The sequence below is a fragment of the Seriola dumerili genome, unplaced genomic scaffold (genome assembly GCF_002260705.1).
Source record: "Seriola dumerili isolate Sdu_G_001 unplaced genomic scaffold, Sdu_1.0 BDQW01000468.1, whole genome shotgun sequence".
Classification (NCBI taxonomy): domain Eukaryota; kingdom Metazoa; phylum Chordata; class Actinopteri; order Carangiformes; family Carangidae; genus Seriola; species Seriola dumerili.
In genome coordinates, this window is record NW_019174723.1 from 5,505,839 (window position 1) to 5,532,588 (window position 26,750).

Consider the following 26,750-nt stretch of genomic DNA (forward strand, 5'->3'; position numbering starts at 1 on the left):
TGCTCAGCCCACAGGGGGCAGCAGAGACTGATACTGAGCAGGGATTGTGAGGACTCTTATTTAGAAACCAGAGAGTAAAACAATGTACAGGCTTTTCTGCAGAATGTGTGTGTTTGCACTATGCACATCTGCAAAGCCTGATGTATTTTGTTCAATCCACTACTTATGATTATTTTCTTTTTTCACTTCATCATGATAATTCTTTGATAGTAGACTGAATATCTTTGGGGTTTTGTCTGTCAAGACACAAAAAAAAAAAGAAAGAAAAAAATGTAAATTAAACATGTCAGCTTTGGCTTTGTGATGGACATTTTTCACCATTTTCTGACCAAATAATCAGTTATTCGAGACAACAATCAGCAGATTTATCGATAACGGGGAAAAAAAAGTTACATGCAAAAATGAAAATTTTCTAACTGAACCTATTACTGTTTGATATATGCAATGTCAGAAATTTTTAACAATGCCCATCAAAGCCCAATGTCTTTAAAATGTTTTGTTTTTCCTCGAACAACAGAACAAAAACCCATATATACAGTGTAAACATTATCTATAAAACAATATGAAAACAGAGAAAAGCAGCAAATCGTCACATTTGACAGGCTGGAACCAGAGAGTATTTTAAGTTTTTGATGAAATATTTAAAATGTTCTGAGAGTTGTTATAATTTCCTACAGAATAATTTGTGTGGTCTCTTTGTTAAGATTTCTTTATGAAACCTTACAACTCAAGCGCTTGAACATCAACAAGAGGGAAATTACAGACTTTTAAATGTGAAAGTAAGACGAAGGTTTGACAACATATTGTCAGGGTTTAATCCAAGCAAACGCACATGGATCATTTCCACAAAGCAGGCATGGTTCACACAGCGGAGCAGCGAAAAGTCATGCAGGGTGTAGCAACCATTGGTATCAACTAAAAGGTCGAGGGTTAATGTGAATATTGAGGTTTGCTTATTTTGCATCTAGTTTGGAAACGTCACTTGACAAAACAATCTCACCTCAAGGTACATGTACGTGTCAGGGTCTGCAATATTTGTCTTTGTCCTCTAAGGGGCAGCACAGTCACAGTATTTGAGGAGCTTTTTTCCTCACTAAGGTATTGAAGGTCGGTTTTACTGCACTAATTCATCACAGTTCACTTTTATCTCTCAATACCAAGCCAGTCTTTCTGACTGTTAGGGCCTGGAAATACTTAATCAACCAGAATCAAAAACATTCTGATTGAGCTGTCCCTTGGTAACTCGCATCAGTACCACAGATCAGCGTGATCCCTCATAGAATCCGTCATAATTCAAAGAAAGACTGATTTTTCTTACTGTCTGGAAAGACCTCAAGAAATATGATTTGGGGGGTCCAACTGCCAGGTTAAGAGCCACTGACATGTGTCGACTGTGACAAAGAGGAACATTTTGGTAAGCATGGAGGACAACAGTTGAAGGGAGGGATTGAGGGTAAAATTTAAAAACAAGTATGCTCATCCAATCAGCGTCAGAGTACTGATCTCTTTTTTTTAAGTTACTAGAGCTGAAAGACTTCAATAAAATAGTGACATTGCCCATGGAAATATTTTCAACATAGCATAAACTGATTTCAATTCCAGGCCACATTTCATAAATGCTGTCCATCTATGATGCTGATGAAACGTCTATTAGAGACCTTTGTGTTAGATTTGTAACTGATTTACTGCAGGCACTTGTGAAACAGCTTGTACTATACTGTCCCATTTAAACATCAAGTTTAGCTTATCAAAGAACCTGCCTCACCCAAACAGTAAACAAGTGTGATAGTACTGAATGTAAACTTCCAATCACATTCAACCTGGTGGAAACAGGAGGTGACTTGCTGTACATATGTACAGTCGTTTGTATAGGCCTGTTTTTGTATTCTGAGTCTGTTTTTATGCCATTTTCATTTGAAAATTATGTTGCAAGTCTATCACTCATTTAATTACTTATTCATTTTTAATTAATCAATCAATCAATAATGATAATAATAATTATTATTAATGTTTGTTCCCTAACTCTTTTAAGGACACTTTTAATATGCAGGTACGTGTGTGTGTTGTGTGTGTGTGTGTGTGTGTGTGTGTGTGTGAGTGTATATACGGTTAAGGAAAGTGGTTCCCAGCCATAAATCCACTCTTATCAGAGATGTGTGTGTGTGTGTGTTGTGTGTGTGTGTGTGTGTGTGTGTGTGTGTGGCTGTGTGTGTGTGTTGTGTGAGTGTGTATATACGTTAAGGAAAGTGGTTCCCAGCCATAAATCCACTCTTATCAGAGAGTGTGTGTGTGTGTGTGTGTGTGTGTGTGTGTGTGTGTGTGTGTGTGTGTGTGTGTGTGTGTGTGTGTGTGTGGTGTGTGTGTGTGTGTGTGTGTGGGCTGTTGCATATGTGCTGCTGGGGTTAACTGGGTCAGTAGCTCCTATCATTTGACCATATGTTCAAATTCAGATGGCTTCATCAGTCACTGTCCCACATGCAGTAGTTGTTTGATTTTGGAAGAATCTTGTAGTTTATCTTTATGAGAACAATTTGAGTAGGGTTGTATCAAAATATTATTATGATGATCAATTTACCTGTTGATTTATTCTTTTTTATTATCTTTAAAAATAGAGGAAAATGGTGACAGGGTTTAAGATTGGTTGTTTTTCCAACCAAAGTTTACAAACCTAAAGAGATTCATTTTACAACAGTTTAAACCAGGAGGAAAGCAACAAATCCAAACATGTCAGAAGCTGGAAACTGATCACTGCTTAATAAACGACTCTATTGATTCTAAAGGTTTCTCTCCAATAAATATAAGTGATTAATTTGTGGATCATTTCAGCATTAAAATTAGGAAAAGCTGTTAATGAAACTGCAGCTTATTTTTCACAGCAGTGAATATACATTGCACATCTCCTCCCTTTACTAAATCTCTCTCTCTCACACACCCCATTTGTCCTTCACAATGAGCGCTCTGTGTCATTCCATTGATGATACAGCATTTTCAGGAAGTACACGCATGAACAAAACAGCCCATGTGGGTGTCTCACACAACACACACACACACACACACACACACACACACCACCAACACACACACACAACAAACACACACACACACCACACACACACACACACAGCACACACACACACACACACACACACACACACACACACACACACACACACCTGTCTCAGTCACTGAAGTCTCTTGGGTCAAAGCCAGGGCACGCTAGTGTATGAAACCGTATATGTGTGTGAGAAGGTGTGTGTGTGTGTCCGTGTGTGTGTTGGTATGCTATAACGTGACTCCCTGTCCTCCTGTCCTGCAGAGTCATGTCGCCCAGTTAACCCAGTTCTTCCAGATGAATGGAGGACAGTCAGAAATAAAGCTGAGTTTACTCTGCAGTGGCTCCTGTGGACCTCACCAGGAAAAAATCTGACACATGGGATGTCCTCAATGTGGACCCTTTAGCCCCGCCCCCTGACCCACAGACACTCAAAAACCGGTGGTCTGGGTTTTAGAAAGTCAGATTCAAAATGTTTTTAACACATGTGTATACTGTAAATTTGTTATGGAAAAGAAAATCCTCTATCACAGTATGAAAGGAATTTCATACCAAGATATGGAGAATAAAAAATTATGGAAAATTAACTAAGAAAACTGCTAGTGAATAAAATAACTTGGACAGCAGGGCTTGGCAATATGCCAAAAATAATATCACAGCATTACATTACAACATTCATTTAAAAAGAAAGAGAAAATATCTCTGACACTGAGTGTTATTAACTTATACATCCCAAATAATAATGAAGAAAGAAAAATTTGAAAAATTAGACTTATAAACAGTAATTACGAAAAGCTTAGAAATCAAAACCATTTATAAATTGTGTGACCTCAATTCCCTTGCACAATTTCCTTGTCTTGTGTGAACATGTCTCTCCTCACAGTCGCTCATTTTAACATTACAATGTGTGTGTGTTTTCTTCCTTGTTTGGACATATATCATGTCATTTCATGTCATGTGCCATCATTTAAAAATATTATAATCAGTTTATCATCAAACAGCTGCTGCTGTGAGAGTGGTGAGCGTAAAGACGGTTAAACAATGAGCTGACACTCAGTATAAAGCTCTGTAAAGCTGAGCGGAGCTGCAGATTCACGTGATAATTCTCTTATAGCTTCATGAAGTGATCTCTTTCACAGTGTAATTTAACACAGTGCTGTTAGTGATTACAGCCACTTTATACCATTCTTGACTTTTTTAAGTCAAGGCACAAAGAGTACAAAAGAGATACAACACAATGAAACACAACAACCCATTTCCTTTCTTCCGTCTTCACATACAACAGTTCAATGTAGCACACAAATCCAGTGATGTCTAAAAATCAACAATAACATCATCTCAGTCTCTCCTGTTCTGTTTTTAGGTTAATGGAGTCGGATTTCTGCCAAAGGTTGCCAGGAGCAGTTCCCAGACACACAAACACACACACACACACACACACACACACAAACACACACACACACACCCTGTGAGAGTGTGCTCTGGGACTGTTCAGCCTCTGAACAGAAAGAAGAGATTCTGTGTTTTTTTTATCGTCCAGTAATCCGGTGTAGTTCGAGTTCCTGTCCTCACCCTGAGGCAGCTGCCTTGAACCACAGCAGAGTGCCATCCAAAGCAAACACACCACACACACACACACACACACACACACACACACACACACACACACACAACATATACATACTTTTTAGGCTGAATATACACTATGGGAAAACTGGTAAGGTGAATGTAATACTGTGTCTCAACTCTTTACTACAAACTAACTATGCTTTCTAAGGGACATGACAGTCTTGGAGATGTTAGATTAGAGGAATATGTATCCAACAGTAGGTGATATGACACTGTCAGAAACAACGGACGACGATACTAGACATAGACCTGCACAAAGACCCTTCTGAAATATACCAATCAAGTCATATAATCTAAAAACCCTTGATGACGATGACGAAGATGAAAACTCAACAGAAATTATTGATGCAATGTTCTCTCAAATGTTAATCTCTGTAAGTTAGTTTGACCGAACTTTGACGTGAGTCCGTTGCTTAGGTCAAATAATCAAGGTAGATTTGAGGATTTTCATTCATAGATTTTCTGTAGTTTCAATTTTATCTCACAGGTTTTGATATTACTTTATATTGAGGTTTGCAGTTGTCTAGTACGGCGTGTTCTACATTATTCCTTCGTAATATTTCTAATACATCTCCAAGACTGTCAATGTCCCTTAAGAAAGCATAGGTTAGTTGTAGTAAAGAGTTTGAGACCACAGTATTACATTCACCTATACCAGTTTTCCATAGTGTATATTCAGCCTAAAAGTATGTATGTGTGTTGTGGTACATGTTGTGTGTGTGTGTGTGTTGTGTGTGTGTGTGTTTGCTTTGGATGGCACTCTGCTGTGGTTCAAGGCAGGCTTGCCTCAGGGGTGAGGACAGGAACTCGAACTACACCGATTTACTGGACGATATAAAAAAACACAGAATCTCTTCTTTCTTGTTCAGAGGCTGAACAGTCCCAGAGCACACTGCTCACAGGGTGTGTGTGTGTGTGTTTGTTGTGTGTGTGTTGTGTGTGTGTGTGTTTGTGTGTCTGGGAACTGCTCCCTGGCAACTTTCAGAAATCCGAACTCCATTAACCTAAAAACAGAACCAGGGAGAGACTGAGATGATGATTGTTGCACTTCTCTTCACGGACAACTCACTGCGCATTTGTGTGCTAAAATTGAACTGTTGTATGTGAAGACGGGAAGAAAGGAAAGCGGTTGTTGTCGTTTCATTGTGTTGTATCTCTTTTTGTACTCTTTTGTGCCTTGACCTTAAAAAGTCAAGAATGGTATAAAGTGGCTTGTAATCAACTACAGCACTGATGTTAAAATTACACTGTGAAAGAGAATCACTTCAATGAAGCTTATAGAGAATTCATCAACGTGAATCTGCAAGCTCCTGCTCAGTTTACAGATGCTTATACTGAGTGTTCCAGCTCATTGTTTAACTCGTCTTACCGCACCACTCTCGACAGCAGCAACTGTTTGATTGAATAAACTGATTATAATATTTTTTAAATGATGGCACATGACATGAAATGACACTTGATATATGTCCAAACAAGAAGAAAACACACACAGCATTGTCATGTTTAAAATGAGCGACTGTGAGGAGAGACATGTTCACACAAGACAAGGAAATTGTGCAAGGGAATTTGAGTCACACAATTTATAATATGGTTTTGATTTCTAAAGCTTTTCAGTAAATTACTGTTTTATAAGTCTAATTTTTCAAATTTTTCTTTCTTCATTATATTTGCCGGATGTATAAGTTAATAAACTCCAGCTGTCAGAGATATTTTTCTCTTTTTTTTTAAATGAATGTTGTATGTAATGCTGTTGATATTATTTTTTGGGCATATTGCCAAGCCTGCTGTCCAGTTATTTTATTCACTAGCAGTTTCTTAGTTAATTTTCCATAATTTTTTATTCTCCATATTCTTTGGTATGGAAAATTCCTTCATACTGTGATAGAGGATTTTCTTTTCCATAACAAATTTACAGTATTAGCAATGTGTTTAAAAACATTTTGAATCTGACTTTTCTAAAACCCAGACCACCGTTGTTTTGAGTGTCCTGTGGGTCAGGGGGCGGGGCTAAAGGGTCCACATTGAGGACATCCGCAGTGTGTCAGATTTTTTCCTGGTGAGGTACAGGAAGCCACTGCAGAGTAAACTCAGGCTTTATTTCTGAGCTGTCCCTCCAATTTTTTCATCTGGAAGAACTGGGTTAACTGGGCGACATGACTCTGCAACAGGATGACAGGGAGTCACGTATAGCTATCCACACACACACGGACACACACACAACACCTTCTCACACACATATTACGGTTTCATACACTAGCGTGCCCTGGCTTTGACGCCAAGAGAACTTCAGTGACTGAGACAGGGTGGGTGTTTGTGCGTGTGTTGTGGTGTGTGTGTGTGTGTGTTGTGTGTAGTGTGTGTGTGTGTGTGTGTGTTGTGTGTTGTTGTGTGTGTGTGTGTGTGTGTGTGTGTGAGACACCCACATGGGCTGTTTTGTTGCTATTTGCGTGTTACTTCCTTGAAAATGCTAGTATTCATCAATGGAGATGACACCAGAGCGCTCATTGTGGAAGGACAAATGGGGTGTGTGAGAGAGAGAGATTTAGTTAAAAAGGGCAGGAGACTTGTGCAATGTATATTCCACCTGATGTGAAAAGTTAAGCTGCAGGTTCATTAACAGCTTTTCCCTAATTTTAATGCTGAATGATCACAAATTAATCAACTTATATTTTATTGAGAGAAAACCTTTAGATCATAGAGTCGTTTATTAAGCAGTGATCAGTTTCCAGCTTTACCATGTTTGGATTTGTTGCTTTCCTCTGGTTTAAACTGTTGTAAACTGAATCTCTTAGGTTTGATAACTTATGGTTGGACAAAACAACCATCGTTAAAACCCTTCACCATTTTCCTCTATTTTTTAAAGATTAATAAAAAAGAATAAATCAACAGGTTAAATTGATCATCATAATAATATTTTGTACACCGCTACTCAAATTGTTCTCATAAAGAATAAACTACAGATTCTTCCAAAAATCAAACAACTACTGCCATGTGGGACATGGACCTGATGAAGACCATCGAATTTGAACATATGGGTCAAATGATAGGACGCTACTTGACCCAGTTAAACCCAGCAGCACATCAGCCAAAGAACACGCCACTGCACACGCCACACGACGCGCCACACAGCACCAAAGCCACACACACACACAACACACACACACACACACACAACAACACACCACACCTCTATAAGTGGATTTTAGTGGATACCACTATCTTATATACACTACACATCACACACACACACACAACACACACACACACACACACCACACACAACACACACACCTCTCTGATAAGAGGTGGATATGGCTGGAACCCACTTTCCCTTAACGTATAATTCACACTTCAACACACACACACACCACACACAGCCACCGACACCACACACACACACACACACACACACACACACACACACTCTCTGATAAGAGTGGATTTATGGCTGGGAACCACTTTCCTTAACGTATATACACACTCACACACACACACACACAGCCACACACACACACACACACACACACGTACCTGCATATTAAAAGTGTCCTTAAAAGAGTTAGGGAACAAACATTAATAATAATTATTATTATCATTATTGATTGATTGATTAATTAAAAATGAATAAGTAATTAAATGAGTGATAGACTTGCAACATAATTTCAAATGAAAATGGCATAAAAACAGACTCAGAATACAAAAACAGGCCTATACAAACGACTGTACATATGTACAGCAAGTCACCTCCTGTTTCCACCAGGTTGAATGTGATTGGAAGTTTACATTCAGTACTATCACACTTGTTTACTGTTTGGGTGAGGCAGGTTCTTTGATAAGCTAAACTTGATGTTTAAATGGGACAGTATAGTACAAGCTGTTTCACAAGTGCCTGCAGTAAATCAGTTACAAATCTAACACAAAGGTCTTAATAGACGTTTCATCAGCATCATAGATGGACAGCATTTATGAAATGTGGCCTGGAATTGAAATCAGTTTATGCTATGTTGAAATATTTCCATGGGCAATGTCACTATTTTATTGAAGTCTTTCAGCTCTAGTAACTTAAAAAAAAGAGATCAGTACTCTGATGCTGATTGGATGAGCATACTTGTTTTTAAATTTTACCCTCAATCCCTCCCTTCAACTGTTGTCCTCCATGCTTACCAAAATGTTCCTCTTTGTCACAGTCGACACATGTCAGTGGCTCTTAACCTGGCAGTTGGGACCCCCCAAATCATATTTCTTGAGGTCTTTCCAGACAGTAAGAAAAATCAGTCTTTCTTTGAATTATGACGGATTCTATGAGGGATCACGCTGATCTGTGGTACTGATGCGAGTTACCAAGGGACAGCTCAATCAGAATGTTTTTGATTCTGGTTGATTAAGTATTTCCAGGCCCTAACAGTCAGAAGACTGGCTTGGTATTGAGAGATAAAAGTGAACTGTGATGAATTAGTGCAGTAAAACCGACCTTCAATACCTTAGTGAGGAAAAAAGCTCCTCGAATACTGTGACTGTGCTGCCCCTTAGAGGACAAAGACAAATATTGCAGACCCTGACACGTACATGTACCTTGAGGTGAGATTGTTTTGTCAAGTGACGTTTCCAAACTAGATGCAAAATAAGCAAACCTCAATATTCACATTAACCCTCGACCTTTTAGTTGATACCAATGGTTGCTACACCCTGCATGACTTTTCGCTGCTCGCTGTGTGAACCATGCCTGCTTTGTGGAAATGATCCATGTGCGTTTGCTTGGATTAAACCCTGACAATATGTTGTCAAACCTTCGTCTTACTTTCACATTTAAAAGTCTGTAATTTCCCTCTTGTTGATGTTCAAGCGCTTGAGTTTGTAAGGTTTTGTAAAGAAATCTTAACAAAGAGACCACACAAATTATTCTGTAGGAAATTATAACAACTCTCAGAACATTTTAATATTTCATCAAAAACTTAAAATACTCTCTGGTTCCAGCCTGTCAAATGTGACGATTTGCTGCTTTTCTCTGTTTTCATATTGTTTTATAGATAATGTTTACACTGTATATATGGGTTTTGTTCTGTTGTTCGAGGAAAAACAAAACATTTAAAGACATTGGGCTTTTGATGGGCATTGTTAAAAATTTTCTGACATTGCATATATCAAACAGTAATAGGTTCAGTTAGAAAATTTTCATTTTTGCATGTAACTTTTTTTTCCCCGTTATCGATAAATCTGCTGATTGTTGTCTCGAATAACTGATTATTTGGTCAGAAAATGGTGAAAAATGTCCATCACAAAGCCAAAGCTGACATGTTTAATTTACATTTTTTCTTTCTTTTTTTTTTTTGTCTTGACAGACAAAACCCCAAAGATATTCAGTCTACTATCAAAGAATTATCATGATGAAGTGAAAAAGAAAATAATCATAAGTAGTGGATTGAACAAAATACATCAGGCTTTGCAGATGTGCATAGTGCAAACACACACATTCTGCAGAAAAGCCTGTACATTGTTTTACTCTCTGGTTTCTAAATAAGAGTCCTCACAATCCCTGCTCAGTATCAGTCTCTGCTGCCCCCCTGTGGCGCTGAGCATGTACTGCAGGAATCAGGAGCAGGTCACTCCAGCTCGTAGGAGCTGCTGTCCAGTTGGACCCTGAGGGACTTGAACGGTGGCCTGTCATCTGGTTGGGCACTCCAACATTTCAACATGATTTGATAGAAAAAATCGGGGCATTTGGCTGGAGCTGGCATCCGGTATCCTTTGCTAACCTGATGGAACACTTCTTGGTTGCTGTAGGCTGAGGGAAAGAGCAAAGGATGGCGTCAAGGAGGTAAAGAAAGAGGATGTAGTTGGGACAGAAGTGCAGAAGTGCTGAGGTGAGGTTTAACATTTGTTCCCACTAAAACACCTGTAGATACACCTGGGGCCTTTCTCAGCATAGTCTCCTGCAAACTTTAGTTCTGATGGTGGCGAGCTTGAAAAATTCACACAGCAACTACAGTGCTGTGTTTGGTTTGATGCGGTATATCTTCCAGCTAATGCAAACGTGGTATGAATCAAGATTGTGATCTTGAAAGGATTAACCATGTAGCCCTAAAAAGACGACTAACCTTACAGTAGATACAAGATGTCCAAGGTGCTTGAACAGAGCATAAGACTAACAATAAATGTGATGAGATAAAGAAACTTGCACTATTTTTACAAAAGGTGTTAGGGTATAGGCTGTAGGGAACTGAAAGTAAGTGACTAGGGTTAGCAAATATATTTAAACACAGTACAGTATACTTTTTGTGGTTTAGCAGAAATGTAACAGCAGCACACAGGACAGTAGTTGCTGCGTGAATTTTTCAAGCTTGCCACCATCAGAACTAAAGTTTGCAAATAACTCATTTTTAATGGCCAGTGTGAACAGGAAGGATGACTACTGTAAACAAAACTCATGTCAATTTAAATATGGTTATGCAAGTATTGTTTTAAGACAGATTTAAAAAATGTGAACCTATCTTTTGGTTGGTTCACAGTTGGACTACGAGAGTCAGTCTGATAGGGGTATGAGTTACCCTATGGTTCAAGGAATGCTGAGAACAGCAGATAAGAAGCTCGGAAAGCGAGCTCTGTCCTGGGCTGCCCCCTAGACTCCATTGAGGAAGTAAGTGAGAGGAGGACGTTAGCTAAGCTGACATCCATCATGAACAACAACTCTCACCCCTGCATGACACTGTAGGGTCTCTGAGTAGCTTCTTCAGCAGCAGACTTTTACATCCTCGCTGTAAGAAGGAGAGGTTCCGCAGGTCCTTCATTCCAGCAGCTGTCAGACTCTACAACTCCTGCTCTTCCTGACCATGTGCAAACTTGCACTTTTTCATGTACATATCGTGTGTATTGTGTATATTGTATTTATTGGTGTATATTGGGTGTATATTGGTGTATATTTGGTGTATTTTTGATGTATATTTCCATAGATGTTTATTCCATAGATGTTTGTTTTCTGCTTTGGTGAGTGAATTTCCCAGTTGTGGGATTAATAAAGTTAATCTAATTAATCTAAGTAAAATATTTTATCCCGATGGCACTGAACTGGTGACATTCTTGCAAACTTTGACCTCTCCAGACATTCAAGAAATGTTTTCCACAAGGACTTCATCTCATTTCATAATCACCATTAATCATTAACTGAAAGTGCTTTTAAAAGATATTTTTGAACTAAAAAACAAACAAAAAAAACAAAAAAAACATGTCATGTCATTCCACCAACCTGGGTAAGGAACACCTCCATAGGTGATTATCTCAAAGAGCAAGATCCCAAAAGACCAGACATCTGACTTGTTGGAGAACTTTCCATGGCTGATGGCTTCGGGAGCGCTCCACTTGTACGGAATCTTTTTATCTTCTGTGATGTAAAATGGCTCCTGGATGGAAAACCTTTTGTCTTTAAAAACTTCATTTTTTTATTTCACATAAAAGAAGGACACAGAAACACTTCCTCCCTCCACACGTACCTTGATCACTCTGGCCAGTCCAAAGTCAGCCACCTTACAGATGTAGTCTCCTCCCACCAGGACGTTTCGAGCCGCCAAGTCTCTGTGGATGCTGTTTTGCTCCTCCAGGTATGACATCCCATCAGCCACCTGGGCACCCATGTCAATGAGTGACGCAATGTCTTGAAGCTGCCCCTCTGGACCTGAGACAGAGAAAACAAACACAGAGAAAACAACAGAGAATCAGACACAACAAGAAACTTAAGGATTTATTGCAGGACTGCATGTTTTTCCTAATAAAATGGCAATTGGGTGCAGTTGAGTGCAGAAGTGAAAGAAACAACATCAAAACTGAGAGACTGACTGAAGTTTTAGATCACACCATGCTTGGCAAATAATAACTTACCATAACCGAATCTCACCCTAACCCTAGGACATCAACTAGTTCTTACTAAAGACACCATTAGAATAACACTGAGGTTTACTTCTGAGGAAGTGGAGCAGGCTGCCTTTCTCCATCAGCTCGGTGATGATGTAGTATGGTGCTGAGGCCGTGCACACAGCAAACAGGGAGATCAGGTGACGATGCCGGAGATTCTTTAGGATCTGGACTTCCCTCTGAAACTCACGGTGGTTCAACTCTGAATCTAGAGAAAGAGTCAGAAAGAGAATTGAAAGGAATGAAGAAATAAAGATAAAGAGGAACAGAGACAAAATAAGAACAGGGGAGGGGGAACCAGACAAACAAAACCACGGAAACCACTTTGAAATCTTGACCATTTGACAAATATGACATACTCATCATTATAAAGGAACACGCACTGTGATGCTTACTAAATATACTGTGAGTCAGAACTTAAAATGAAACTGTCAAAGATGTGATTTTCCGTGCTTTGCAAACATTAGGTGAAGAGAAATGTTCAAGCATCACAATGATATTACAAGTGCAGTTTTGGTACCATGTCTTGTCTTCGAATAAATCATGCTAACTGTAGTAATCATACAGCGTATTTTGCAAGTAAGCAGTGTGACTTTGTGCAGTGCCAGTACACTGAGACACACAACGGTAATCTCTTTGCATGCGGTTGTGAGATTATTGTGAGGGATTTGTCTTTGGGGAAAAGAGAGAAAGGCAGCATTACTTTGTCCAAATCTTCTATGAATGGAATCTTCCATTAATATTAAAACAAACTCACTACAGTTTATAACGGATCTATTGCCAGCAGCCATGTAGGAAATTGGACTGTGGAACTGCTCAAACTGCACCACAACTGACCAAAAAAAATCTCACTTGCCACAGAAAATCCATCGGATCATCTAAATGCTCATTGATCATTCGGATAATAAATCAGGTATTGTGACCCCCATTGAGCGGAACATTAAATAACAATGGATGTGGCATAAATTCAGTGTGATTCTAAAAGTATTCCGCATTTATTAGACTGAATATTTATTGAATGAATGTATAGGTAATTCTAACAAGCCCACACAGAATTGTGCATAGACTCACATTTGTCTACAGAAACAAAATTGCTTAAAAACATCACTGATGTTGTGATACTGATCTGGTGGTGTTGTCTTTGTCAGTCTGGTTTACATGAATGAAAGAGAAAAAGATGCTGAGCTATACTGCCTTACAAAGGCATGACAGCAAGTAACCACAAAAATAAGTATAGATGCTTTTTTTGGAGGCCCTCTACCTATAAAAATCAGATACTGTACCCTCTTTGTTTGGACAGTCTAAATGGCAACAAAGCTAGTGTAGTTGGCTTTTAGCAGGACAAAGCTATATGGTATTAGTCTACAGTTTTTATCCATTATGGTTAAATTTTACTAGTGTCTTTTTTTACGTGGTTTTATATGGTTAACAAACTCAATCACTAAGAAGTCAGAGCGTCAATATTGATATGTCAATTACAGGAGACTGGACAGAAGGAGGTCTAGAAATTAGCTGCAGTCACTGTGATTGACTTATTAGTAGGTTAATCAATTAGTTGATTGCTAATTTCAGTAACTGATTAATCGTGTTTATTTGCCTAAACTAAAATAAACTACAATGAAACTAAAATTGTCTCTCATTCTCTGATTCCAGCTTTCTTTGTTTTATTCCATTGTAGATTGAATATCTTTTGGGCTGTTACAGTAAATGATGTTTGTTAGTTAAAACAGTTTTCATACGTCATCATATTTGATGATAACTTTATGATAGTCAAACAAATGGAAACAAAGATTGAGGGTCAGTCTACAAGTGTAAGCGGAAACTGGGACTGAACAGAGAGACGGTGCACAGGGCATGATAGTGTCTGTAATACTGCAGTGTGGAAAAGAAAGACGTCTTTAGCAGTGTGAACACAAATGTGCCACATTGAAGGGCCACCTACTGTACTGACGTCCTCTGCCACAGTTTAATTAGTCCCAACACAGCTTGATAATGAACTGAAAATATTTTACTATTTCAAATGAATAAAACCTTATTTCATTTTAAGAGCTGTGAGCAGCTGTTCAACCCGACTTTGCTCTGCTCTCTCTCTCTCGCTCGCTCGCTCTCTCTCTCTCTCACTGATACACACAAGCACAATGACATGGATGTTTATTTGCTTATAAAGTGAGGAAGTGAGATCCGATCACAAGTGGTCACTCGAGATGCATGTGAAGACCCACTTTAAAGCCAGGTGTGAACTGACCACTTGTGATCAGATCACTGAAGACGCATGTAAATGGCAGGTCTGTGACACACACAGTATTGGTGCATTTATAAAAGCAATATCCCATCTGAGCTACTGTTACAACATGTTTGGTCACAGCAACCTCAAATTGCTCCAGCTTGTTTATGTCGTCAGCATGCTTTTGAAATCAAAATGACAAGTGGATCCTGGGTTTTACTACAGTGAACAGTACACTTAGTGTTGAGCTCTGTGATACACTTGTGTACAGACTACAGTTTTCGCTGCTTTGCTTCATGCTTCTGTGATGGTCACTGTACTTCCTGCAAGTGTTTGTTACGGTTGTTGTGAATGAGACCAACATATTGTGACTATTTAAATAATAGTGAGGTTAACATTGACACATGCTTTACACCAAAAAATTAATTTCTACTTAAAAAGAACAAAAATATTTAACTGATTGTTGCACAACAGTCAATTTTGATGAGTAGTCCAAATATGTCCCTTAAATTCCACTGTAATGATGACTGTATTGCTAGTTATGTATGACGGTGTATCATTGGGGATTACCATGGTAACTCGCACTCACATTCAGTCTTTACTGGTTAAACCACCTACAGTTTCACTCAAATGTGGTCTAACGTGTTATTGACAATGCATATTTGTATTTTTCCAATTTATACGGGCATAAACAGCTGTGATTCAAACACCTGAGTCAGACCTTTAACCAATTACATAAGAGGGCTTTTAGGAAATATCATTGGTCCAGGATGGCTTTAGCTTAGTTTTGCACAAATACTGGAAGCAGAAGAAACAGCTGGACAGCTGCGAGTAGACATTAACACACAATGAGTCAGCTGATGAGTTAGCGACACAACATATTCACGTCATCTCCAACTCAGTGGATAGTTTATATTAAAGAATCCTCAGCAGTTTTCTCTGTCACAGTAACCTGAAAATGTACATCCTGGTTTCATGTTGTTGTTTGAAGAACACCTGTACACCTGCTTATACATGTAATTATCCAATCAGCCAATCATGTGTCACAAGTGGAATGCATAACATCCTGCAGACACAGATCAGGAACTTCAGTTTTTGTTCACATCAAATGAAAAGTGTTGCATTTGAAAAGCTGGAAGCGGAGGGTGTTTTTGCTTGATAAAGTGACTTAAATAATGAATAGTCAAAATTATTGGCTCCAATTTTATTTCATGTCTACTAACTAAAATAATGAACTAACTGTTTCACCACTACCTCTAATATAGCACATGCAAAGTTTTGTTGAGACAAACCTGGGTCAAAACTGGATTAACAAGGCTGTGCACACCTGTGGATCACAGACTCACTTCAGTCTGTGTTGCTGTGTCTCTATTTGCGTACTTCCATACTCACACTTCCTATTGCTATGAGTGCCTACGTGTGTTCACATTCACAAGTACACACACCGCAACATGCAGTGCACTATAAGTGGTGCAAAGTGAGCAAAGCAGGCGGGTGACAATCGCAGTCACCTGTTGCGTCATTTCCAGTGAGTGCACAATGGCAGTGTTTAATTTGGGACAACACTTCCCTGTCGAAATTCACGTACTACACCAGTGAGTGTACTGTGTACACAGTGTACTACATGTGAGTGTGACTTAAGTATCTGAATTGAGACACAGCAACTGTCTCTTTACTGGGTGGGAAAAAACTGCATTATTGTAATGAGTTTTTAAAGCCCCCAGTCTCACTTCTGTCAAACCTGCAGCTTCACCAGAGTCCACAGTGGTCAGATCTTAAACCAGATATTTTTTCCTTACCTATTCCTAAACAAAAAACACCACTTTATTACAACCCAGTGATCTGACTAGATCACTCTAATGAAAAAAAAGATGAAAATGTAGTTGGAGAAAAAGATGTTTCCCTCTTGATCTCGCTTTTGTGATTTGTGGAGCTTAGCACCAAACAAGTCCTCATAATAATCATAATCAGAAACCTATTTATTAAAGTCAGCCGTCATTAGATCAGCAGAGATGATGAAATACCACTTTTGATGATCTTGATGGCGACATTGATGTGGTTTTTCCAGTGCCCCCGGTAGACATCAGCAAAGTAGCCACTGCCCAGCTCCTCCTCCAGGGTGAACTCTTCTTTCGGGAGCTCCCACTCATCCACCGTAAAATGATTCAAATCTGGGGTGTTGGGCTTTTTCTGAAGGAGGGAACACGCACGCACGCGCACACACACACACACACACACACACACACACACACACACACACACACACACACACACACACACTCTTTCAGGACACAAATACAGTAATACATCCCAATTTAAATGGGTATTGTATGTACCTGTCACACTCTTTGAATAGATTCATCCGTACGCTCATTTTGGATGCTGCGGTTTGTGCTGCATTATACAAAGAGGTGTGTCTGTTGTTCGGCCTACCCTCATTTATTTGAATGGCTTAGACAAAATAAGAGGAACGCCTGTCAACGTAAACACAATGCAGTTCAACAGCACCACAGACCACATCCTTCAAAATGACCCAACACCTCTTTAACAAAGTTTAAACAACTGAACATTGAAACCTTGATGAAGGAGGATTTATTGCAGGACTCTTGTGTTAGACTGCATTAGTTTTAGCTAGGTGTCCCTAATAAACTTACATTTGAGTGTACTGTCACAGGCATCTGGAACCGAGTGCTGCATTATAGTTCCCTGCCTACATCTGCATCTGTATTGCATGATTTCCTAAAACTAATTTTGTGTTCAGGCTCATGCAAGTAAAAAACACATGGAATAACAGGATGCATCGGTAACAAATGTATTTGAGTGTATTTTTTTTCTTAGGCGTCATAGCTTAATGTCCACACTTACTGTTCCTGAAATAAGAGGAACAAACATATGAAGCAAAAAAGACATAACCACAGCTCGCCCTACCCTCTTGCAGGGGCTTCCCAGTAGGCCTGTGTTGTTCAGACTGTTGGTGCTGTAGTGCTCCACCAGGTCGATCAGGGAGCTGAAGTGGTGATTGTGGTCCGCGTGAAAATTACCCTCATCTGTTTGGTGGATTTTAAAATGCTTCACCCGACCGCTTGACCTCACTGCAGAGATATATACGCACACACACACACACGCACACACACATACACACACACACAAAGACAGGAACAAGCAGATGTGGTTAAGAAATAAAACCCAAAGATCCTCTTACATTTTTCTCTATTAACATTTGTTTTTTTAATTATTAAATCATTGTCTAAAATGTGGAAAAAACATTCCCAGTATATAAGAGAAGTGAGAAACTGAGAAATACTGACTTCACACAGTCCAAGAGGAACTTAATGTAATTCCAATTTTTTTTGTTATCAGTTTTTTAATGCTGTAGTTAAATATGTCTGTTGGAAAGCCCAAAACTGGTTTGTCTGTAAATGTTTCTCAAATGTTTATTTTAGATTAAGGTTTCATTTTTGCCCCTGACGATATTTCCAGTGGAGAAGAAACTGTAAACGATGATTTTGTGTTAGTGGTCAGACAAGTTATAAACAGACTAAAGCACCTTTTTGTTGAAGAGAAAACAAAGGTGAGCAGTGCAGACAGTTTTCATGTGCAATGTGGGATTATTACCAACATTTTGGGTGCTCTCACTTTAGGTTTTACCACCAAGTGGTTTATATACTCTGGATAAACTAATGGTTTATACAGCAATGGACTTGGTGAGTGCACTGTTATACAATACAAATACAAATGACAGATACACAGTTATGAAAAGTTGTAATAAATCAGAATTAGCCTTCATGCAAATCTTTAAATCCATATAGGGATATGCATATAGGGATAAAATCTTATTATATAATATGTAATTAGCACAAACTGAAGTTAATCCTGTGATAGACTGGCAACCTGTCATGGTGTACCCTGCCTCTTGCCAGATGAATTATTGTATAATACTGTATTATAGGAGTATAATACGTTGGCCCCTCCACTCTGGAAGCCACTAGGTTATGTTGAAAGGTACGGATTAGTAAACTGCATGAAATGATGGCAAACACAAACACTGACATTTTCTGTGGTTACGCTTGTGCTGCTGCTCTTTGGAAGCGCATCAGTTCAGTCAGAGAATGTTAAACTGAATTAACACATTCATACAACTACCCATGTCTGGTAACGTCATTCCTTTTTCTACTACTCTCTACTCTACTGTGTTCTGATATCATATAAAATGGAAGGGCAGAAACATCAATTTTATGGTTTTATGGGTAGTTACTGTAAGTTCCAGACAATTTCTTGGCTGTGAGCAGTTGACCAACACTGTTACACATTAACACTGAAAAACAGGGGACTGCCATTTTTACATGTTTTTTGTAGGATTAAACAAATGAAATATAACGTTTTAATGAGTGAGCTTTAGAGGTGCTGGTAGGTGGATTTTGTCATTGGGCAGAGCCTGGCTAGGTGTCTGCCCTGTTTCCAGTCTTTGTGCTAAGCTATGCTAACTGGCTGTAGCTTCATGTTGAACAAAGAGATGTGAGAGTGGCATCAATCTTCTCATCTAGCAAGAAAGCCAACAGGCATGTACAGTATTTCCCAAATGTCTATTAATTTAATTTAATGAGTGTAGTGTGCAGCAAGAGTTTCACTTTTGGCTCATGAACAGGGTCATTATGGAGTCTCATTATCTGCCTTATTTGAGACATCTGAACCATTACAAATGTGTTAGAATTGAATTTTTATTTCTATATTGAGAATGTATGTGTGGAAATCTCTTGTTAGCGTTCCTTGTTGGCTGGATGATCATCCAACAACCAAACTCCCTTTCCTGGATCTCTTTGTTTGTTCTGTTTGTGAAACTCTTTGACACTGACATGATATGCTTCCTGTGCTCTTTTGGGGTTTTCTTCTTCACCCCTCCCCTCCCCTTCTTGTCTTACCTGAAAGAACATATCCAACATTGTCTTTCTCACTGCGTCGGATGAGGAAAGCTCCCTCTTCATTTCCTGGTCCTAGCAGGTGGCTTTGGGCCTCAAAGCGATTCATTGTCCCAAAGAACCATCTGGATCAATATAGACAGAGATAAATCAAAGTTATTCTTATTAGGATGTGGTTTCATGGCTTCAGAAGCTTTCTGCCTCAGGTTATCATCACCTCAGCTATTAAATGCTGTGTTGGAACAGCAGTGAATGCACCGCACTGTCCTCTTGTCTCTCAATCACATAAAATGTATCTTAGAGTCACAAGACGACGCTGATGTCAGCTGCAGAACAGTAACTCCAGTTAATCTTTAGTATTTATAAGTGAACTTTGTCAATGATGCTTTTGTAATAATGTTTTATATCTGTGCCTTTTTGGTGACAGACTTGGCTCTAGTGTAGACTTACAGCAAGTCTGACTGAATTAATATTTACAATTAGTCTATGTTGTTTGTGGAAATCCTGTGGCTGGTTTCACTAGATATTTTAGACAAGTCTTTGTGTTAATTTTGGTGTTCTGTGAACTAAGAGCGATATTTCCATGATAATAATAGGGGAAAAAGGACTACTGAGTCCTGCTTCATTAAGAATCAACAGTATATGAGCTCTGGTACAGGTCTGCACTGAGGCTTCATGCTACAGGAATTTTATTTAGTACTTTAAGACTTATTGCTAAAGTTTTGTGGTAAAATGTCCTTATAACTGTTGGATTCCTCCAGAACTGAGAAGTTTGTTTGGTTTTTTAGTTTTGAAAAAAAATGAACTGCAACTAAGAACTAGACAGATCAAGAACTCGACAGCTTTGTGCAACAGATGAATTTAGACATCTGTCTGAAGCCAGACTGTTAGTTTGATCTAAGACATTGTAAGACATTGGCACTTGACTTTATTAACTTGTTGTACAGCAACCTGTCACAAACACATAATCTGACTCAAATTTTCATTGGTTGGACATTTATTGTGATCCACATTACTAGAGCTGAATTAATGTCACTTAACAGAAATATAATCAGCAACTACTCTGATGAAAGATTGATAATTGAAGTCAATGTTCAAGCAAAGATATCAAACATTACCCACAATTCCAGGGCTTCTTAATTGTGAGGATTTTACTGCTTTTATTGTCTCAGGTAATAATAAGATCTCAATGGGTTTAGTTTTTGAAAAGCTCCTTGGACAAAACAAAGAACCTGTCATTTGGGCTTCAGAAAACTGTGACATAATAACTAGATAACGTAATCAATAATGAAAATAATTGTTAGCTGCAGTTTTACACATTACCAGAGGTGGAAGCAGAATAACCAACCTGACTCTTAAATACGCCAAAACAAACCATTAAAATAATTTTTTCAAATAATAATGGTAACTAATCTTCTTAGTATTGTATCAAGCATAGGTTTTTAACTGGATGACAAACAAGATAAGGTAATTTAGTAATAAAAAAGAGCAACTCTCTAATTAATTGCAGCACCTGCTGACATGTAACCATGTTTACACACTTCTCAATCTGCTGAAGCAATAAACAGATAGAGAGCGAGTAAGAGAGAGAGAAACAAAACAAGAAGTGGTGAGTGACTGTCATCATGTTTGTGTCCCAGTTTGCATCACTGCTAAGAGACACACACACACACAGATATGGGACTGACATTATGAAGGGTGTTGGTGACATTTCTCACTGTTATTTACAGCTGAGGGCTGGGGGGTAAACTGTAGGCCCTGATGCAGAATAATAAGAAAAATCAAAGGAGATATCTCATTGTATGAAGTTGTAACTTCATGCTCATTTGCTGTAGTGACAGAGGGAACTTAGCATAGCAGCAGGTTATGGGGAAGTCAATGCATTGTTTTTTATCCAGAGCAGTTATGATAACACATTTCCTTGTTAACCTTAAGTGTGGTCAAAAATGAGGCTGAAACATTCCTCAGCTGTAAACAAGATACTGATTAATGGAAGTGGAGGCAGAACAGAGGTTTCATCAAAATGGATTGCATTAAACTGCTGCAATCTATTATAAAATCACTGCAGTGAATTATAGATTGGAGATAGATTAGGGGCTGTACTTTCAACTGTTAAACTGTGTTTATGTGCAGAACAAGTCAGTGCGCAGTGAATTGGAGCAGTAAGAAGGAGCAGAGTTGACCCACAGGTCTGCTGAAGTTGTAAAGTTGATAATGGCTGGAGACAAGCATGAGATATGTTTACAGTTAAAGAGTTGGGGAGACAGGCAATGGTTTTAACATGGGTCAGTTTTAACACTTCCAATTTCTCGTATTAGGAACAAGTTACAAATCACCCGATTCACTCTGTACATGTTCAGTGTAGTCCTTACTCCACATGTGAGAAAGTAGCACCCTGTGGCAGACACAGACAAATTTAGAAGGAAATAACAACAAATTTTGAGGAAAAAAGTTTATTTTTTATTTTTTACTTGATTCACTTTTGTAATAGCAGCCTGCTTTGTAGTTAAACTCTTTCAAACTTGTCATGTTAGATATTTTTCATGCTAGTTGTCAGTGCTAATGTTTTAGCTGTAAGTTAAGCAGTAGTCCATTGCTACAAGTCTTGGTTAGTTAGCAGCAACACATAGACACTGACTGACTGACAGACAGATACACACACTCAATACACAAATGTTCAGTTGTTGAAGCTTGTGAACACCTGCACCTTTTGTTCAGTTTTATTAGTCTATTATTATCAAATGTCTTATCACTACCATGACTGATAGTGACTAACATAACATACTTGGCAGGCACATGCAAGCAAGCACGCATGCACGCACGCGCACACCAATTATGTTAAAAAGCCATTTAAGTATTGAATAAAAAGCTCTCAATGTAAAGTTTTTGTTAGAATCCTTATATCATGTTACATTTCACCCTAGGATATGTTACAACTGTCCTGGACTATGGGGTGAATTGTAACATTTCACTTCTTGTGTTTGGGACTAGACCATGCATTTCTGTTTGTTGCAGATATAACACCTACATCATTTAATAGCAGACACGTTTTTGGAATGTACTGGCTTAAAAGAGCTCCAAGATTCATTCAGAAATGTCAAAAATGTAACAACAATCCCCGGTCTCCCCTAGTTTGTTTCTGTAACACTCACGGTTGCATTCTCAGTGACTCGGCCCTGGCCAGGTAGTTGTTGGGCACTATCCCGGTGTCCAGGACTCGCCCGTTCTTGTCGATTTTCCGTGCGGTCCACCAGTCCCCGTTGCGGCTGATGACGCTGAACAGATCCCCCTCCTGGAACGACAGCTCATCCTCGTGCCGGGCCTCAAACGGCCACACCGCCGTGTAGATGGAGCTGTGCTCGGGTTGTCTCTCCTTTGACGACGGCGGCGCCGGGCTCGGAGGTCTCACCTCACCGCCGCCGTCACTGCTGCTGTCTCTTCCTCCTCCTCCTCCTCCTCCTCCTCCACTATCACCACTCACTCCTCCTCCTGGAGAAGGCTTTTTGTCACTGAAGATCCTCTGCCACAGTGCTTCCAGACATGGACAAGCTCTCCGCAGACACTCACCCATAGATAACCATGAATAGCCTCCTTTACCCGTCTGCCTCTGTGCGCGTTACCAAGTCAGTCGACTGCACCTGTCGGACAGGTAGAGAGGTTGGAGCTCCAGGAATCCTCGGAATGCCTCAGAGAGAAACTGCAGCCTGCTGCAGGGTTAATCCTGTCTCTGCTGCGCTCAGACGACTGACAACAACTTCCTCATGACAGGCAATAATAAAATGCGTGTGAACCCCGCCTATCTGACAGAAGCCTCATAAATCTTACACTAGGTAATGGCAGGTGGATAACGCACATACTGTAGGATATGTAGTGTTGTGTTGTCATATGTTGGACAGATATGTAAATGGATGTAGTTGCTAGATGGGTAAAAATGCACTCCCTGACCAATTTAGTAGATACACCTGTAAAATCTAATCTCGAACTGAACTGCATTATATTGAGAGATGTTTCTAATGTTTTAAATCACCAGCCACTATAGAGGTTTTACATCATAACTATCTCATATGAGGTAGCAGCAGATTTCCAAGACTGATGTACTGATGTGTTTTTAAGTAAAAATATAACTAGACTTTAATGGTTCTTTTATAATCTACTGTTAGAAGTATATAGATAGATATGTTAGTGGCCAGAGGAATTATTTATTAAATCATACATAGAACAAGTCCTTAATAGGTGGGAAGTGTCCATATAAGGAGGGAAATTGCTGTGCAATGCCAAAAAGTGTCAAAAATGTCATAGTATAATATGGCATGAAGTGTCAACAAAAGTCACAGTATAGTAAGGCATAAAAGCTTCATAAAATATCATAGTATGATATGGCATAACGTGTCAACATAGGTCAAACTATAGTGAGGCATTAAAATATCATAAAATATCATAGTATAGTATGGCAAAAAAATGAAAAAATGTCAAAGTAATGTATGATATTAAGATGTCATAGTATAGTAAGGCCTAACAATGTCAAAAAATATCATAATTTAGTAAGGCATAAAAATAAGAAAAAAAGTCATAGTGTAGTATGGCATAAAAATAAAAAAATGTCATAGTATAGTAAAGTATAAAAATATGAAAAAATGTCTTAGTAATGTATGGTATCAAGATGTCATAGTATAGTAAGGTCTAAAAATGTCAAAAAACATCTAAGTTTAATAAGGCGTTAGACTAGTGCGGACTAGAGACCAATACATGATGAACTGATGAAGCCGCTTGGATAAGAGGCGAAACGTCTTCCACAGACAAATACAAGTCCAGTTGCCTTGGATTTAATTTGAGAGATAACTATGACCTGGACGAATGAGAACATTCAAAGACAAGGCCTAAAAGTGTCAAAAAACGTCATAGTTTAGTATGGCATAACAATGAAAAAATGTCATAGTATAGTAAAGTATAAAAATATGTGAAAATGTCTTAATAATGTATGATATCAAGATGTGATAGTATATTAGGGCCTACAAATGTCAAAAAATATCATAATTTAATAAGGACTAAAAATGTCAAAAAACATCATAGTATAGTGTGGCATAAAAATGAAAAAATGTCATAGTATAGTATAAAAAATATGAAAAAATGTCTTAGTAATGTATAGTATGAAGATGTCATAGTATAGTAGACTTAAAAATGTCAAAAAACATCCTAGTTTAGTAAGGCCTAAAAATGTCAAAAAACGTCATAGTTTAGTATGGCATAAAAATGAAAAAATGTCATAGTATAGTAAAGTATAAAAATATGAAAAAATGTCTTAGTAATGTATGGTATCAAGATGTCATAGTATAGTAAGGCCTAAAAATGTCAAAAAACATCATAATTTAATGAGGCCTAAAAATGTGAAAAAACGTCATAGTATAGTATGGCATAAAAATGAAAAAATGTCCTAGTATAGTAAAGTATAAAAATATGAAAAAATGTCTTAGCAATGTATGGTATCAAGATGTCATAGTATAGTAAGGCTTGAAATTTGTAAAAAAATATAATTTAATAAGGCCTAAAAATGTCAAAAAACGTCATAGTATAGTATGGCATAAAAATGAAAAAATGTCATAGTATAGTAAAGTATAAAAATATGAAAAAATGTCTTAGTAGTGTATGCTATCAAGATGTCATAGCATAGTAGGGCCTAAAAATTTCAAAAAACATCATAATTTGATAAGGCCTAAAAATGTCAAAAAACGTCATAGTATAGTATGGCATAAAAATGAAAAAATGTCATAGTATAGTAAAGTATAAAAATATGAAAAAATGTCTTAGTAACGTATATTATCAAAATGTCATAGTATATTAGGGCCTAAATATGTCAAAAAACATGTTAGTTTATTAAGGCCTAAAAGTGTCAAAAAACGTCATAGTATAGTATGGCATAAAAATGAAAAAATGTCATAGTATAGTAAAGTATAAAAATATGAAAAAATGTCTTAGTAACGTATATTATCAAGATGTCGTAGTGTAGTAAGGCTTAAAAATGTCAAAAAACATCTTAGTTAATTAAGGCTTAAAAGTGTCAAGAAATGTCATAGTATAGTATGGCATAAAAATGAAAAAATTTCATAGTATAGTAAAGTATAATAATATGAAAAAATGTCTTAATAATGTATGATATCAAGATGTCATAGTATATTAGGGCCTACAAATGTCAAAAAATATAATAATTTAATAAGGCCTAAAAATGTCAAAAAACGTCGTGGTATAGTGTGGCATAAAAATGAAAAAATGTCATAGTATAGTATAAAAATATGAAAAAATGTCTTAATAATGCATGGTATCAAGATGTCATAGTATATTAGGGCCTACAAATGTCAAAAAATATCATCATCTACTAAGGCCTAAAAATGTCAAAAAACGTCATAGTATAGTATGGCATAAAAATGAAAAAAATGTCATAGTATAAAAATATGAAAAAATGTCTTAGTAATGTATGGTATCAAGATGTCATAGCATACTAGGGCCTAAAAATGTCAAAAAACATCTTAGTTTAGTAAGGCCTAAAAATGTCAAAAAACGTCATAGTATAGTATGGCATAAAAATGAAAAAATGTCATAGTATAGTAAAGTATGAAAATACGAAAAAATGTCTTAGTAATGTATGGTATCAAGATGTCATAGCATATTAGGGCCTAAAAATGTCAAAAAACATCTTAGTTTAGTAAGGCCTAAAAATGTCAAAAAACGTCATAGTATAGTATGGCATAAAAATGAAAAAATGTCATAGTATAGTAAAGTATAAAAATATGAAAAAATGTCTTAGTAACGTATAGTATCAAGATGTCATAGTATAGTGAGGCTTAAAAATGTCAAAAAACATCTTAGTTTAGTAAGGCCTAAAAATGTCAAAAAACGTCATAGTATAGTATGGCATAAAAATGAAAAAATGTCATAGTATAGTAAAGTATAAAAATATGAAAAAATGTCTTAGTAACGTATAGTATCAAGATGTCATAGTATAGTGAGGCTTAAAAATGTCAAAAAACATCTT

At 37.8% G+C, this 26,750-nt stretch overlaps 1 protein-coding gene across 1 annotated transcript; it reads right to left on the minus strand.

The window, feature by feature from the left end:
* Positions 1–9,588: 9,588 nt before the first annotated feature.
* LOC111235000 (protein-tyrosine kinase 6-like) lies at positions 9,589–23,450 on the minus strand. Its single transcript, XM_022763263.1, has 8 exons — positions 22,876–23,450; positions 19,727–19,848; positions 17,736–17,899; positions 16,832–16,997; positions 12,630–12,791; positions 12,166–12,347; positions 11,922–12,075; positions 9,589–10,463 (listed from the first exon to the last, which is right to left on the minus strand). Exons 1-8 carry the CDS (start codon positions 23,292–23,294, stop codon positions 10,282–10,284), a joined length of 1,551 nt encoding a protein of 516 aa, XP_022618984.1. The 5' UTR covers positions 23,295–23,450; the 3' UTR covers positions 9,589–10,281.
* Positions 23,451–26,750: the final 3,300 nt, after the last annotated feature.

Bases quoted from the DNA above. Each gene is read 5' to 3' on its own strand.
- LOC111235000 (XM_022763263.1), bottom strand. From the start codon at position 23,294: ATGGGTGAGTGTCTGCGGAGAGCTTGTCCATGTCTGGAAGCACTGTGG. The intron at 16,998-17,735 runs GTAGGGCGAGCT...TCCCTCCTTCAG, and splicing joins TGGGAAGCCCCTGCAAGAGG to AAAAAGCCCAACACCCCAGA. The intron at 12,792-16,831 runs GTATTTCATCAT...CTCTTTCTCTAG, and splicing joins CATCAAGATCATCAAAAGTG to ATTCAGAGTTGAACCACCGT.